At 37.6% G+C, this 18,364-nt stretch overlaps 1 protein-coding gene across 1 annotated transcript; it reads left to right on the top strand.

The window, feature by feature from the left end:
- The first annotated feature begins 547 nt into the window (after positions 1 to 547).
- LOC141611457 (putative disease resistance protein RGA1) lies at positions 548 to 4,413 on the top strand. Its single transcript, XM_074429989.1, has 2 exons — positions 548 to 2,916; positions 2,974 to 4,413. Exons 1-2 carry the CDS (start codon positions 639 to 641, stop codon positions 4,164 to 4,166), a joined length of 3,471 nt encoding a protein of 1,156 aa, XP_074286090.1. The 5' UTR covers positions 548 to 638; the 3' UTR covers positions 4,167 to 4,413.
- Positions 4,414 to 18,364: the final 13,951 nt, after the last annotated feature.

Here is an 18,364-nt window from a genome sequence, read left to right as displayed (position 1 = left end):
TAAAATATTCCCGACAAAGAGTTAAAGAGGTAAATAAATAATCCCTTTCCTCACCTCGCCTCCCCTGTTACAATTAGTTCCGAACAAGCCCTCAGCAAATGGTGGATACTTATATACGGAGTACATGAATTATTGGATTCTGGACTGGCTTCTTCGTTGAAGGGTACGTGTTCAGGCATTAAAGTCAATAAACATATTTTATTTCTATTTACGTGTTTTATGTTATTATGTCAGTTGATATTGTCTTCTGCAATTATTGAGTATTCTATGTCAATTAGGATTTTTTAAACAGTTTATGTCACTTGATGATTAATTAACCACTGTTAGTGGGGTTATGATATGTTATTTCATACTATTTCAGAGAAATAGAAGTTTTGCAGCTGTCAACATAAGTTAAAAAATTCAGGCCATTGATGATGTCAAATGTCGAAACGAAACTTCCCAGAAGCTAAACAAACCAGGTCTACTGCCTTTAAATAATGATTAATGCAAATTTTCCTGTACAATGTGTCATATAAGACAATAGCAGGTCATTTGTGATCAGGCACCAACAAACAAACCACAAACTGCTTAATATTCTGCTTGAATTTCTGTCATTTGTACTTTTTCCCTGTTAATTTCTTTGAATAATTGACGCAATGGCTACCGGAGTCGTGATCACTGTTGCTGAGAAGCTTTTCACTGTCCTGACAAGTCAAGAGTTCAAAGAAATATGCTCCACGTTTGGGTATGAATCCCAACTTGATGAGCTAGCCGACACTGTCTCCACCATCAAGGCTGTCCTTTTTGACGCCGACTTGAAACATCAAGAGCTCACCCATGGTGGCCGAGAGTACATTGAGAAGCTTAAGGATGCTGTCTACGATGTTGATGATGTGCTTGATGAGTTCAACACCATGGTTCTCAAGGCGAAGAAAAAAAATGGTGGTAAAACCCTGAAGAAGATGAGACGTTTCTTCTCCCGAACTAATCAATTCCTTGTTGCTTTTAATATGTCTCGTGAAATTAAGAAGCTTAGGGAGAAGTTGGATAATATTGCCAAAAATCGTCAACAATTTGGGTTTAGTGATGTTTTTGTGCCTCCTAAGCAAAGGAAGGAGACGGGTTCATATGCGAGGGAGGATAGCATTATTGGACGAGAATCCGACAAAGCAGCCATTGTGGGACTGCTGCTAGATAAATCGGATCCTCAACCTAATGTTGAAGAGAATGTTACATTTGCCACTATTGTAGGGATGGGAGGATTGGGAAAAACCGCACTTGCCCAACTTGCGTACAATGATGAGGAAGTTAAGGACGAATTCAAAGTGAGGTTGTGGGTTTGTGTATCTAACGAATTTGGCATGGAACAAATCTTTGCTAAGATGATTGGAAAGAATGCTGGAATTGGAATGGAAGAGTTGCAAAGAGAAGTCCGAAAAGTGATCGAGAGGAGGAAGTATTTGCTTGTTTTAGATGATGTTTGGTGTGAAAATCATAACAAATGGGTTGAGCTAAGAGACTTCTTGATGTTGGGAGGAAAAGGGAGTAGAGTACTAATAACTAGTCGCTCAAAAGCAGTTGCAAGAGCTATCAACAACAATCATACCCACGAGTTGCAGGGTCTTTCTGATGAGTGTTCATGGCGTTTGTTTAAGAAAATGGCTTTTGAGACGGGAAAGTCGCCTTTAGATCATGAACTTGTGGACATTGGTAAGGAAGTGGTTAAGAAATGCGCCAATGTTCCTCTCTCAATAAGGGTTGTAGGTAGCCTGCTCTACGGACAACACAAGAGCAAGTGGTTATCATTTAAAAGTATAGACTTGAGAAATTTGGGGAGTAGCGAGGATGGCCAAGCTGAGGATGGCATAATGCCTATACTGAAGTACAGCTACTATAATCTTAGTCCCTCGTTGAAGAGTTGTTTTAGCTATTGTGCACTCTTTCCTAAGGATTTCGAAATAAGAAAACGCACCTTGATTTGGCTGTGGATGGCTCACGGTTGTCTTGACCTATTAAATGATGGGCGAAGCATAGAAGATGTCGGTGACGAGTACTTTTCAATTTTACTTCACAGATGTTTTTTTCAAGAAGTTAAAGAGGATGACTATGGTAACATTGATACTTGTAAAATGCATGATTTGATACATGATCTTGCTCAAGAAGTTGCAGGTGAAGATTTATTTGCGCTAGAAACTGCTACATTCCAATTTGAGCAGAAAATTCGTCATCTATCAATTAGCAATGATGGGTGTAAGCTCTTGACTAGATCCGGAGATCGTCTGGGTGAGATGAAGAAGTTACGTTCTTTGTGTCACATTTATTATTACAGTTTTCATCCAATAGCTAATAATGAAGCAAATGTGGACATAATTTGTTCAAATCTTAGACGTTTAAGGGTGTTAGACTTCAGTTTTCCTCGGCTAAAAAACTTGCCAAATTCCATTGGTGATTTATCGCATCTAAGGTATCTTGATCTTAGTTCGAACTACAGTTTAAAGATTCTCCCTGAATCAATTACCAAACTTCAGAATTTGCAAGTATTGAACTTGGCGTATTCTGGTGTGAGGGAATTGCCAAAGGGCTTGAGAAACCTTCACAATCTTAGGCACTTGGTCTTAAATAACTGCACCAAATTGACTCATATGCCTGTTGGGATGGATACTATGACCGGTCTTATGGCTTTGAGTAAGTTTGTTGTGGCCAGCAAAACTTGCAAGCATGGCAAGACAGGCCGGTTAGAAGATTTGAGAAGCCTCATGCATCTCACTGGGACTCTTGAAATCATTTTTAAAAGCGGGTTTTGTTCTGAGTTGGCAAACGATAGGGAAGGTTTGCTGCGCGACAAGGTACATCTCCAGAATATCGTAATACGCTGGGAAGAAGACCCCGATAAAGAATGCAGCTTAGGAGCTGTCCATGAGAAATTGTTGGAAGGCCTCCGCCCCGATAAAGAATGCAGCTTAGGAGCTGTCCATGAGAAATTGTTGGAAGGCCTCCGCCCTCACTGTAATATAAAGGGGATTGAAATTTCGGGGTACAAAGGCATCAAAATACCGAGTTGGGTGGGATCATTGGCAACGTTCTTCCCATGTCTTATTAGAGTTACACTACGTGGTTTTGATTGGTTATGTAATCTACATTCACTTGGTAAACTTGTCCACCTCAAAGTTCTTCAACTCTCATGTATGCCTATGGTGGAGCTTACAGAGAGTGATGACAACACTACAGTTTCTGATACGATGTCAACAGTACCAGATGGATTACCATTGTTCCGGTCTCTTGAAAAGCTTCTGCTTAAAAGGCTGCCTAAGTTAAATGGAATAGCTTCTGTCCGATTGTTGCCTCGTCTTCATAGATTGGTAATAGAGGACTGCCCTAGCATGACAGTTGTTCCTCGATGCCCCAGTCTCAATGATTTGCACCTAGTTGGAGTAAACGAAGATTTTAGGTTTACAAGTAACCGAAAAGTTGACCCTAGCTCATCCAGCTTGACTCCCCTTGACTTGTTACCCCATCGAAATGATGATTCTTCCTGTGACTCAACCTTCTATTTGAAATCGCTGCTTATAGATAAGGTGGGACTTGTTAACTTGATATTTGGTGAGTCTCTGAAAGGTATAGAGACCCTCAGCATACGTGGCTTGAACCAGGAGAGTTTGTCAACAGCTGCAGATTTATTCCAAAAACACGCCTCTTCAATTAGGGATCTACAAGTTACATATTGCCGTGGGCTAAAGAGTTTGTGCGGAGGAGGAATAGAGCATCTCACTAATCTAAGATACCTCTGCATCAGTGACTCTGATGAATTAGACTTGGGGAAGTTAGAAGAGTTAAAACCCCTTAAAAACCTCAGTCATTTAACCCTAGTGGCCCTCTCCAAGTTGATACATCTGCCAGAGGGGATCCGACACCTGAGTACCCTTCGAACTCTCGCAATTTATAATTGCAAGTTGGAATCCTTGCCGGAATGGCTTTCCTCCCTCCCCTCTCTGTATTCGCTGCAGTTGCACTACTGCACAGAACTTAAATCATTGCCAGAAGCAATTCGTCACATGCCTTCCCTCCGAGAACTTCAAGTCTGGAACTGTAAAGGATTGACTGATAGATGCAGAGAACCAAATGGTCAAGACTGGCCGAAAATAAGCCATATCCACAGTTTGAGTATCGTTGCAAACTATGATTAGCTCTACAACTGCTAACCCTATATGGCAAAGCAGAACTTACCACAAAAGGTTGGAACTTGGACCCCTCTGATTTAATCCTAATTCTCATGTTTCTAGGTAACATTTCTTATCGCCTTCTATCTCAGTTTTGGTGGTATAAGCTTTAATTAATTATTACAAATACAAATCCTTCATCTTTTGTTTACTGTACATGTTGAACTTTTATTGCAGAGCATATTCTTTATCAATTAATTGTGCTTCACAATTCTTTTTCCCTGTACAATGGTTTTTTTTCTATTGATAAAGAACATTGACATTATATGTTCAAATGGTCCTCTGAAAAAGACCGTTTCTGAATTATCCTTGTACAAAAGGAGGATGAAAAACGAAATAATCAGATTAGAAACTTTCAGGCAGTTTAAACATTGTCGACAGTCGCAAACTCAGCTGAGAGTATATATTTTACACCTGATATTTGTGGTTACACCACTAGTCAATTACTTGCATCCTAGGCACTTGAGAAAAATCTCAGCATCATCTTCTGACTCGTGCTTAGATATGACCAATGGTGGAACCAGTCTTACAAATTTTCCTTTAAAGCTTTATCAGCAGTTTATGTAAGCAATACAGAAACGGGAATAGCAGTAGACGTCTACCAAGGAACCAGCTTGTACGTCAAGCTCTATACCAATCACCAACGGGAATACCCTTACCTCGGACTTCTTTCACGTGTTTATTTTTCCCTAGTTTTATTAGTAAATCTTTAAAATACTGGCCTTTTTTGGCAAACTGGACGAAAAGTCTGGATTTGCGATTTTGTCAAAGACAGTAATTGCAGAGGGTTTATTTCTCTTAAAACTCTCGCTGTGACTAGCACGGCTTCAATTGATATTTCTCCGGCTAGAGGTTTTGCGAGGGTCATTATATCAGGGTACACACCATATGGCTCATGTGCCCTGAGGTTACCAGTTCTGCCCAGGCCACATTGATCCTAGTAAATGGTGGAAGATCGAATGTATCCGTTAAACTGCACTAGGAAAAAGAAAAATATATGTAATGCATGCATTTTTAGCCGGAGGAAAGCTATCTACCTTTTCTCCACCTTCTCCCTTTACTTTCACAATCAGTTAATAAATTAATATATATTGGATGGGGTCGAATGGCAAAGGGATGAGGCATGCTATATTATATTTTAACCGATTATTAGGAGAGAAGGTAGATAACAATTCTCTTTTAGCTGAGACTGAGAGCAATACTGAATTGTCCAATTCATGTTATGTTCACGCACTCATTTGATTCTCAACATATATCCTAAGAATGAATAAATTATATAGACTCTGTTAGTTATATATAAGTTCTGGTGTTACTACTGTACGTGTCAACTTTTACTGCAAAGCATTTTAATACTACCATGCAGACCGTTTTATGACTGATGTTTGCCCTAGACTTGATAATGATATTGAATCTATGTGATACTCTGTAGCATATATTGTCATGAGCAAGTCAATATATTACTCTATTTTGTAAGGAATGCTACTGAGCATTCCAATTAGTTGCATATTATGTGAGATTGTGAGGGCCTTGCTTGGGTCCTGTTAGATAACCGCATGCGGGCATACCTCAGATGTATCATAGTAAATGCTATAGTTTCTGGTGATTTATACGGAGTAGTACAGTTGATTATATTTATTGAAATTAGCATATTTAGCTTTCTTTTGTATTCTTTGCAATTTTGAGCTTTGATGATACTGATTGATTTGCACACCACTTAGTCTATTTGATCAATAACAAGAGTAATTGATAGGCATGCTATTGTTTTGTAACAGACTAATTTTTTTTATATATATTTCCTTATTGTTGTTTGGAGGCCTCAGAGAGAATTTCATCTGCTATAAAATTGGCAATTTCTTGACTCCATTTAATGTTCCCTAAACAAAGCGTACTGGATTTCGACATGTCCCCTCCCCTATACCTCTTTTTCCTCTTCTAATCAAGTGTAACTATACCCGATGCTATTGCTTTGTGACCGTCACCTCAGTCGCAACCAATACCGCATTTTTAAACCCTATAAGTAATATATTGCCTTTACGATTGTATTGTCAAATACCTGTGATTTTCAATTCTCTTCGCTGCAAACCAATCTCATTTTCTTTTTATTTTGATCAGTTTTGGATATTTGACAAGTGAAAAGTTTCTTTTTCATACCAGAGTGATCTACGAAGGCGAGGAGCCGAGATCAAACCTGACCAAGAGTATATAGCTATTTGGTGATATGATACTCATCCTGCAGTGGTTGGTGGAGACCGTTAAAAGGCTTCCTAAGTTAAACGGACTAACTTCTGTCCAATCGTTTCCTCGCCTTCATAAATCTGGTACTGTAAAGGGTTGACAGATAAATGCAGAGAACCAGACTGGCTAAAAATAAGCCACATCCACATTGCTAACCCTTCTGTTACCAAAGCAGAACTTACCACAAAAGGTCCGACATACCGCTGATTTGGACCCCTCTCTGATTTAATTCAAATTCTCATGTTTCTAGGTAACATTTCTTATCGTCTTCTATCTCGGTTTTGGTTCATTGTTACAAATCCTTCAATCTTTTTGTCTACTGTCAATGTTCAACTTTTATTGTAGAGCATCCAACACTGTTTTTTTATCAATAAATTGTGCTTCGCAATTCTTTTTCCGTGTTCATTAAGTTTTTCCTATCGATAAATTGATAAAGAACATTGACATGACACTGAAAAATACTGTACACACCATATGACTCGGAAAGTTTGAATAAATTGTGCTGAGAGTTTACCAGTTCTGCCCAGGCCACATTGATCCTAGTATACGGTGAAAGTTTGAATGTATCTAGTTAGTTAAACTGAACTAGGAAAAATAAAAATAAATGTAATGTATGCATTTTTATCTGCGAGCAATACTGCTAATTTTAAATCGTATTTTAAATTGTTATCGGTGCACTAATTTGATTCTCAACATAAATCTCAAGAATGAATAAATGAATAAGACTGAGTTTCCGTTATCGGTGCAGTAGACAAAGTCATGGTTAGCCAAAATTCATCGACGACAGAAATTAGCTTGTAAATGCAAAATAAGTGCTAGAGAGAAACAAGGGGACAAGAAAGATGAACGAACTTATAGACGTATCACGTAAGGAGTGGACCGGGTATACTGGTCACCGAAATTGTGTTCGAATCGGGTCAGTTTAAATCGGTCATTATTGTAAAAATTTGGGCCATATTGGATTGGATCGGGTTATTTTGAGTTTATTATTATCAAAGTTACTTAGGGATAAATTGTCCATGTATTAAACTGTTTGGTCAAGGAGTCGAGTCAATTCAAGTTTCAGATCAAATTCGACCTCAGATCGCGTGTTGGGTCAGGCCGTCAGGGTCAAATCTTGCGAGGTCTAATAAATAGTAGGGAAGCTTAGGGAGAGTAAAAATACTGAGAAATAGGATTGCGCATCTGAGGTAGTACCTTAGACCTTGTAGTTTTTGAGCATATACACATTTTTTCTGAGCATATTACCATTTATTAATATAGTTTTTGAGCAATATTATATTTTTTTAGTGTAACGTTTTAGTAAATGTGCTCAAAAACTTTATACTAAAGCAGAACTAAAAAACTTTAAAATAAAACTCAGAAATAAACAATAAGAGGTACTACCTCAGATGTATAGTCTATGAACTGTAAAAATACTCCCTCCATCTAAACCTAGCAAACGGATTAGTTGAGTCGGGTTTGGATTGGGTTCGTTCAGGTAGATTTGTTTGAGTTTGCATAATTAGAGTCAGATCGGCTTAGTGATTTGGGTCAAGTGGCATATTGTTATCATGTTATTCAGGGGGTCGGGTCATGTGTTCAATTCTTGTAAGTCAAATTTGAGTCCTCGTTCAAGAGTAGATCGTATACTATTTGGATTATTCGGGCATGATCCTTTTTGCCATGTTTACTTCTATCATAGGCGTATCCACGGGGGTGCAGTGGATGCACCCGCACCCCCTGTTTCTGCAAAAATAAGTAAAAGGAACAGCGTATATGTTTCAGTAGTATTTAGTTGGTGCAGTGGTTTGAGTCCCACCTTCTTCCCCTTGCCATTCAGGTTCAAAATCAGCTACTAGCATTTTTTTTTTGTGGTCTTTGGGTTTCGAGATTTGTTGACCCATTTCATCAACTAAAAAAGCAAGCATTAATTCCTACTTCTAGCCCATTTCATATATTCATGCCAATATGCCATTATTACCCCGTATCATACTTGGGTTATATTAAATATTAATTAGTACTTTTAGCTATTTAGATGCATTCATATATGAACCTAAAAAAAAATTATTTTCATTTAAGCAACCTTTATTACCATATGTTTAAGTGTTATTCTATAGATAATATAAATTGTTATGTTTTGATGTTATGAATGACCAAGATAAATATTTTATTATTTTATTATTTGTAATAGTGATAAAATAATATTTTCAATGAAAAAATTTTCGTTGAAATCCGCACCCCCGTTACTAGAATCCTGGAGACGCCACTGACTTCTATCCCAATTTTGTCATTTCACTCTCTCTAAAACTTATCCCAAAATTATTGTTCCCTTTGCAAACATTGATAGGTTATCGCATACCTATTAAGGCTTTGTTTGGTAATGCATTTCAGGTACCTTATTTTGTTAAAGTAGCTTATTTGACCAAAATTTCAGGTACCTTATTTTTTGTAAGCGTTTGGCAAGTACTTGATTTAACCCAATAATCTACCTGAAATGAAATGCTACCTAGAGTAACATTTGAGATTTCAGGTACTTGATTTGCTTTTATTTTCCTTTTTTACCCCTTAAATCTATACTGTTAAATAACTATCATATTTTTTTACGTCTTTTCACCAAAATCAGTTACCTTTTCAGTTAGTTTGCCAAACATTTTTGTATATAATCAGTTACTTTATTAGTTCCTAATTTTCAGCTACCTTATCAGTTACCTTTTCAGGTTTCAGCTAGCTTTTCAGTTTTCTGCTACCTTTTCAGATTTCAGCTACTTTTTCAGTTAGTTTTACCAAACAGAGCCTAACATTAGTTCTACGACCTATAACTAATGCAGTAAGGAAAATCAGGATCACAGTCACATGGAGACTATTGTAATCTACTCTATTTGCTAATAATGAAGTCCGTCTTGATAACAATTTGGGGTTGTGTTTTGCTGGTTTACTAAACTAACTAGTTTAGATCACGCGCAATGTATGCGCCGTATATTTAAATTGACATCTCATAAAATTTCTATATTTTACCCCATTGTATTTGATTTAAGAAAATTGAGAATGTCATGAAATGTGTATTTTGATGAAAATATTTTTCGGAAAGTTCACGTGGTACCCCTAAACTTTTTCACTTTTCACATGGTATCAATTATCAAATATTTTAAGTTTGTGCACATAATAACCTTATATATTTAATTTCCATGTACAACATGCTCTTTTTGTCTCTATAAAAAACTTGGCCATTTGTAGTTTATAATTTCACACCAATATTATTTAACTTCAATAAAAGATTATAATTACAGTATAATGAAAATATTATTTAACTTCAATAAAAGATTATTTGAAATGAATTGTTACCCACTGTAGCATTTTATATATAAGGCACCAAATATTATTTTATCTTCCGCTTTTTTAACTCTTTAGTCTATAATATTAAATAATTATCAGATCCTATTACGTTATTTCACCAAAATCAACTAGATTTTCAGCTACTTAGCCAAACATTTTTTTTATAATCAGTTACTTTTTTTTTAGTATCTATTAGCGTTTTAGTTTTCAACTATATTTTCAATTAGTTTTACCAAACAGAACCTACAATTAAAATAACATGTTTTGTTAAACATAAATAAATATGTAAAAATTTTGTGGATGCTTTCATCTATCAAAAATATTAAAATTTGGGCCAATATAAGACATCAGAATATTTGTTTGGTAACTAGGAACATCTGTCATTAGCAGCCTAGGGTGATACACCTTTCAGAGATCAAACCCCGAGAGATACGTGACGGCACGGTAAGCCGACACTCTCTTTTAACAGACTTCGAAGGTCCCCGTGCAATAAGCGCATACTGCTCATGCAGGGAGTCGAACCCGGAACCTCGTAATTCATGCCATTACATGCTTTGAGAGTGACCCGCGCTCCACTACACTCACAACACTTGGTTAGGACATCAGAATATTAACTGGTACTTTCGTCTTAAACCGTAAAACGGCTCAAATACATACCAAATGGAATATTAACTGGTACTTTCTTATTATCACCATGCTAGTATTTGAATCTGTTCAAATACATATCAATGACATGATAAACTGCCTGAAAAATGCCAAAAATTCTATCCTTATTATCACCATGTTAATATTTGATTATATTATATAACTGAACATCTATACAAAAGTATAATAGAGGAACCACTAGATATTTTACCGTATACATGTCAAGCCATGGTGAATTATTTTCCCGCCTAACTAAAATCCCTAATAATGATTCTTACTAATGTTCACTACCATCGTCTTATTCCTAAATTATCTTCCTTAAAAAAGATTTCATATCTTTTTCAAGATCATTATAGCCGTATAATATATATTTACCTAAAATTTTCAATTCCCTTATCAATTAGTCTCAATATAGACGAATGTATCCATCTAAAGTAAAAGACGGGTCAAATATGCTTAAAGTGATGATATTTTTGGGTCCCACCATGCAACTTGTTGCTTGTCTTATGCTAAAAGTGGGTGGATATTCGGTTCGTCTATAACTATAGACGGATATCTCTCGTCTACAATGAGAATTTGTGTTCCCTTATATCTTCATAGTATACTTTCTGCATCGGCCTGTTAAGAGGATTCATTCAAATGTACGAAATATATCCCACTCGTTATTTTCGCGAAGGGGGCAGTGCAAATTACTTTAAGCGTGTATTACTTCTAAATTTCCATACTTTACATCTACGAATGTAATACCACGATTTTATGAGTCTCTAGGTACTCTATCGAGTAAGCGTGTTTTGCGTTTTAAAATAGTTTCTGACCTGTTGGTTACTCGATCGAGTAGCCTTGGTACTCGATCGAGTAAGCGACACTCGATCGAGTACGTTAGTTACTCGATCGAGTAAGTGTGTTTTACGGGGTTGTTTTGACGGGTTTTCCTAATAACGCGAGTTTGATATAAAAGGTTTCCGTCAGTTTATTTCATCATTTTTAACATTTCTAAACCTTTCAAAATAAAAAGGAGTTACGTAGTTCTCTCTCGTCGCGTTGTTGGCAAATCCCCAAGGCTAGGAGTGTCGGATCATCTTGTTCTTTGCATCATAGTGTTCCTTGCGTCAAGGGTAAGATCTACATACCAATTTTAGAGTATTTAGTTAACTTTGTTTAAACCCTAATTTTGGGAATTAGTTTTGTGATTGTTAGTAATTATGTGATTATATGTTAGGAGGAGGATTCGTAGAAGAGGAATTTTGATACAGCTGTTGAGACCGTCTGATTGTGTTGCTGTTCCAGGTAGGGTTTCCCTACTCAGTATTAGTTCCATGATGTGTTGATTGGTGTTTGTGATTGTTGAATATTATCATACTCGTATTGTGACGGTTGTTGGCTTTGATTGTTGGTTGTAGCTGTGATTGATTGTATCTGTCTGTGTTCTTCGGGGTGCGTCCCTGGCTGAGTGGAGTCACTTGCGGGAGTGGCTTCACGCCCATGATTCGCCTTCTGTGGAACCCGCCACAGAAGGGATGTGCACATTAATGGATTTGGGTTTATCGCTCGATGGAGATGAGCGGGGCTTAGGTGGGAACGGCTGCGGTCCTCCACTGGCGGCGAGGAGTGACCTGTTACGATGGGCACTCTGGCAGGGCTACACACTTTAGTGTGTAGTCAGGATTGTGGAGTTGGGTTGGAGTTCGGAGGATATCTGTGATGATTGAGCTGTTTGTTTTACTGTGTTGTTGGTTTATATAAATTGTGTGACTAGTACTGACCCCGTTTAATGTTTTAAAAACTGTGGTGATCCATTCGGGGGTGGTGAGCAGGTATGATATGACGCGTATGGGATAGCTGGGATGAATCATCACGTGACAGTTAGAAGTCTTCCGCTGTGTCAGACGATGTCTTATAACTTTGATAGTTTTAGCAGTAGACCGTCTGAGAATCTTGTATTTCAGTTTTGGTTTTGGTTTTGGTTTTGATCATGTAATCACTTTAAACTATTTTGTTATTTTAATTATGTTTCTTCATTGTCATTTGATTATCATTGCCTCGGGTAACCGAGATGGTAGCACTTCCATGCCTTGAGTGGTCCTGGTAAGGCACTTGGAATATGGGGGTGTTACAAAATGGTATCAGAGCGACGATCCTGAAACCTTTAACCAATGAACCTAATGAATATAGGGAGTCAAATTAAAATAAACCCGGGGTAAAAGTTGTAGGAGCTAATGCAAAGGCTTGGGAGACGTCCTAAAGTCGCGAACTCGCCCTACAATTTTGAACCGGTCACCATGGGATATGAGTCGGGATCGCTATGTGTTTATTTTGTGAATTGTGTACCAATATAGTGATGTGTGGCATGAATAAGTGTGATTTTGTATGTTGTTGGTTGAAAGCATGTTGGATGATAGTTGGTTTACCATGTTGATTAGAATAGTTGGAAAAGTATGTGAGAATGACGAATGATGTGGTGGAAAAAGGAAGTAGTTCATATGTGATAATATGTGATGAATAATGATGTTGCAGGATGAATGATTTATAATGTGTACATACTAGTAACTTGTGATTAGGGGATTTGATATGATTTTACATAATTCTGTTTGCGTAAAGTTAGATAATAAGTTCATATAATTGTCTACTGTGGTATCATATGCACTTGTAGATGAAGAATGTGGTTGAAATAGATGAACTGATTGGAAAAGATGGAGTGTCAATTGCATGAGAATATGGATTTTGTGAATATGAATATGTTTAGATGATGAAGTGGATTTATAATATTGTTGCGTTAGTAACATGGAAATAGGATTTGTAATGTATGAGAATGTTTTGGGTTACGAAAAGTTATAAAATTAAAGCCTGCGGTTAGTACATGATTAATAAGTTAAATAATATATGTGCATGATGGATGTTGTTGCTTGACTTTTGAAAATAGTAACATGTGATTAGCAATACTGGTTTTATGAGTACTGAGTTGTTTTTGTCTATCTTGTTGTTGTTTAAGTCGTTTGGAAGTAAAAATCAAGTAGTTGTGTTTTTCGATTATAAAGAGGTTGTCTTTAAACTGTTATAACTTGAGATGCATAAATGATTTTGATGTGATTCCAATTGGAGGTGATAGCTTGTTCTTTTACGATTCTAAGGATAGGTCACACGCCCAAAATGACCAAGAAATGAGTGAGTTATGACCGTTTTACGAAAACTGGACAGTGCTAAGAAATGCGTAGGGTACTCGATCGAGTGACCCCTACTCGATCGAGTGCATCTTGGTAATCGATCGAGTACCCCTTACTCGATCTAGTAACCCTAGTAAAATTTTTATATACGTCTCTGACTTTCACCTACTCGATTGAGTAAGTCATTTACTCGATCGAGTGGCCTGTACTCGATCTAGTGACCCCTGTTTTGGGTCATATGGTTATCTTTTGACTTCGTTGCATATCATGTTTAATTCAAAGGTGTTATCTTGCTTCTTTATGCATTGTTTTATATGTATGTTGATCCTGATGCGTAAGTTACCCAATCTTATGATGTAAGGAGTGGCACCTGTGGTGAGTATGAGTTCGGTGGGAGGACATGAGTTATATGTGGTTGTGATAGATAGTGGAAAAAAAAGAAAAGGAAGATCTTTATGGCTTAATTGAGACATAGAGCATGTTTTCTGAGATGAGATGCGTGATATGATTGTGTGTTGAGTAACGTAAAAGCAAGTGAATATGGGCAAAGGATGATGTGAGTCTAAGGAACGTGAGAATAAAAAGATTCAAAGTAAGGATGTGGATAGTGACAGCTTGAGATGTGTAAAGAATTATGGAGGGAGATGGTTAGGAGTCGTGTGGGTTAAGGATATATGTAGTGGAAGTTCGTTTTAGAGGGGTTGAGAAGAGTGGTATATAGTGAACGTTGATTTTATGGATAGATTAGTGGCAAGTGTGAGTAATAGCATAATAAGAGAAGATCCATGGTAAGAAAGAGTGAGGTGATATCGATGTAAAATAATGAGATTTGAGTTTTGGAGCGATGAGAAGGTAATTGGATCACTAAAGGGTTAGGTAGAAGTTATAAGGAGTTGAGATATTAAATGGAATTGTTGAGTATAAAGAGAAAAGAAGGATAAAAGTAAGCTGAGAAAAATGTTCACCGGAGTTATATGATATAAAAGTAAGGAATCATCGGGATGTATGATACTACCAAGAGTAAGTGAGTTAATGGTTATACAGAAGTTTCAGGACAACATGATTAATCATGAGTTTCGTGGAATTAAGGGAGTAAGAGGTTGATTTAGTACCTGCACTCTATGAGATTTTGGTGGAGAGTTAGATGACGATACAGTTCGGGATAGTATTGGGAAGAATGTTGAGGTAATTTTGTTGATGGATTTGATGTTCGTTATTTGGGATGTTAACCAAAGATAGGAAAGAAAACGTGATGTTTAGAGATGAGTGTAAGAGGTTTGATGTCCGGACAGTGGTAGTGTTATGGTTTGTGACTAGTGGTTAAGGGTGATGGTATATTAGAAAGGTAGCAATTCCAAAGAGGTTGATTTTGTAGGGACCAGATTGATAAGTATGGTTATGAAAGAGTATAAGATGTGGTTATATGAGGCGGTTGTTAGTAGTTGAGTATTAATGGTGTGGCTACATTTGGCAGAAGGTGACGGATATGCGAATGGGAGAATATGTTATGAGGTGTATACGAGTTAAGCTCGGGTGAGAGGTAACTTTTATCAGGTGGTAACTTACGTGATCAGGATTGACTGGTTGGATGTGATTACGGGTCTGTGATAGATATAAATGTTTGTGTGAGGTTTTGACCTCACAAGATGTGGTATGGTGTGATTATCATAAAGTTGTTATTTGAATGTTCTGTAATGCATGTTGGGTACGCTAATCTAATTGAATGATATTCAAAAAGGTAATAATTTGATTGATCTGGCATGTATAGTTAAAAGGGTATGTGTATTGATGATACATGTTTATTCCGTGAAAGGGTAAGGATGATGTTCATGAGATTCTTGTCAGTTCTTTCCGCATAATATGTTGTGTTATAATCTAATAAAACGGTTTTGAGTGAGTTTTCTTGTTCGAAATGTCATATTGAGTCAGTGTTTATGGGAATTATATGTGATTGGAATGTTTATCGATGTAGTTGTGTGCCTTGAGTGGTGATCCGGACATGGTACTTCATGTCGTGATGCGGGTATTTTTGCACTGCGGTGTGACTGTTGGTGGCGGTGTTGCGATGCCGTCACCGGTTGTGGGGAGTAGGCGAGATGATTATGATACGAGTTCTCAAAACTACATATCAGTTATACATAGTTGTTGTTTTGTTTGTTGTTGTTCCCTGTGAGTTTCAGTTTGGACACATAGATTGTTGTTTTGTTTGCTACTGTTCCTTGTAAGTTTTGGTTGAACAGGTAGACTGTTGTTTTGTTTGATGATATTTCTTACCAGTTTCAGTTTGAGAATGAGGGTAGAGTATGATATAAAAAAGAGAGTGTCTTTGTTTCCGTGGTTGTCATGGCATAGGGATATTCTGTTGATGGGACACAGTTGTCAGAAGTTGTTACAGTACAGTACATTTGATCTTGTTGTAGATGAGATATCGGTGCACATAGTCATGGCGAGTGATTCGTAAAACATGTGTGGTAATGATCTGAAAGCTGCAGGTGGTTCATAATCTTTCGTTGGGACAGTGAGGGTAGGGTGTTTGGATTTAGTGTCATGTTAAGTCATGTATGAGTTTTGCAGTGATGAAAGAAAAGAACTTGAGGATCTTGTGTGAGTGTACGTAACAAGTGTGGATCGTGAGTTATGCTTTTGGCGACAAAAGTTTTATATAGTTTATATAGAGAGGTATGTCATGTTGCGGTAATGTGAAGAGTTGGAGTATTGGTTATGCTAAGGGTTTTGCGGTATTGGTTAGATAGAGTGTAGAGTGAATTGAAGTATGAGAACTGTTTAAGTAAGAGAGCCTTGGAAATAGGAATGGTTATAGAAATGATGTTATAGGAGGTTATCTTTGACATGTGGTGGTGATGAGGATAATGAGATGATATAACTAAGGATTTAGTATTAGTGAGTTACGAGGACGTAACATTTGTCTTAAGAGGAGTAGGATGCGATAAAAGAGAGTTTCATGGTTGTGCATGTTGTAATATAATTGGAAGTAGACTGTTAGCGTAGCGTAAAGGAGGGATTTGTTTTGTGGATGATACTGTTAAAAGGCCATGGCCGTGCTTGTAGTAGTGTGATGCTTAGGAATGTGAGAATACTTCGATAGTGGTAAGGGTTGGATGATGATGTTTAGGAGTTCGAGAGTTTTGATAGTGGCATGATGATGTTTATGAGTGTAAGTAAACTTCGAGGACGAAGTTCCTTTTAAGGGTGGTAGAATGTAACATTCCGTTTGATGTTATGAGTATCTTGATATTGGATTATCTAGTGGATGCTATTTTACGGAGCTAGCAGTGTTTGTGTTGGTAGTGTATGGAGTTAGGATCGAGAGAGATATAATGGAGTTGGTACGATATCGTGAGCCATGTTGTGGAAGTAGGAATAGTTGGTGGAGTTGGGGTTACGAGTTCATGTTTGGTCGGTTGGGGTTTTGTTTTGAGTTCTTAGTTGGTTGTTGTGTCTTGATCGAGTTAGTATGTTTGTTTTTGGGTATGGGTTGAACTTCGGAGACGAAGTTCTTTTTAAGGAGGGAAGACTGTAATACCACGGTTTTATGAGTCTGTGGGTACTCTATCGAGTGGGCCTTACTCTGTCGAGTAAGCGTGTTTTGCGTTTTAAAATAGTTTCTGACCTGTTGGGTACTCGATCGAGTAGCCTTGGTACTCGATCGAGTAAGCGGCACTCGATCGAGTACGTTAGTTACTCGATCGAGTAAGTGTGTTTTACGGGGTTGTTTTGACGGGTTTTGCTAATAACGCGAGTTTTATATAAAAGGTTTCCGTCAGTTTATTTCATCATTTTTAACCTTTCTAAACCTTTCAAAAGAAAAAGGAGTTACGTAGTTCTCTCTCGTCGCGTTGTTGGCAAATCCCCAAGGCTAGGAGTGTCGGATCATCTTGTTCTTTGCATCATAGTGTTCCTTGCGTCAAGGGTAAGATCTACATACCAATTTTATAGTATTTAGTTAACTTTGTTTAAACCCTAATTTTGGGAATTGGGGATTTGTGTTAGTTTTGTGATTGTTAGTAATTATGTGATTATATGTTAGGAGGAGGATTCGTAGAAGAGGAATTTTAATACAGCTGTTGAGACCGTATGATTGTGTTGCTGTTCCAGGTAGGGTTTCCCTACTCAGTATTAGTCCCATGATGTGTTGATTGGTGTTTGTGATTGTTGAATATTATTATACTCGTATTGTGACGGTTGTTGGCTTTGATTGTTGGTTGTAGTTGTGATTGATTGTATCTGTCTGTGTTCTTCGGGGTGCGTCCCTGGCTGAGTGGATCACTTGAGGGAGTGGCTTCACGCCCATGATTCGACTTCTGTGGAACCCGCCACAGAAGGGATGTGCACATTAATGGATTTGGGTTTATCGCTCGATGGAGATGAGCGGGGCTTAGATGGGAACGGCTGCGGTCCCCCACTGGCGGCGAGGAGTGACCTGTTGCGATGGGCACTCTGGCAGGGCTACACACTTTAGTGTGTAGTCAGGATTGTGGAGTTGGGTTGGAGTTCGAAGGATATCTGTGATGATTGAGCTGTTTGTTTTACTGTGTTGTTGGTTTATATAAATTGTGTGACTAGTATTGACCCCGTTTAATGTTTTAAAAACTGTGGTGATCCATTCGGGGGTGGTGAGCAGTTATTGAGCAGGTATGATATGACGCGTATGGGATAGCTGGGATGAGTCATCACGTGACAGTTAGAAGTCTTCCGCTGTGTCAGACGATGTCTTATAGCTTTGATAGTTTTAGCAGTAGACCGTCTAAGAATCTTGTATTTCAGTTTTGGCCTTGGTTTTGGTTTTGA

Source organism: Silene latifolia, chromosome 11 (assembly GCF_048544455.1).
Source record: "Silene latifolia isolate original U9 population chromosome 11, ASM4854445v1, whole genome shotgun sequence".
Taxonomy (NCBI): domain Eukaryota; kingdom Viridiplantae; phylum Streptophyta; class Magnoliopsida; order Caryophyllales; family Caryophyllaceae; genus Silene; species Silene latifolia.
Note: the sequence above shows the minus strand (reverse complement) of the source record. Positions and strands in the feature narration are given on the sequence as shown.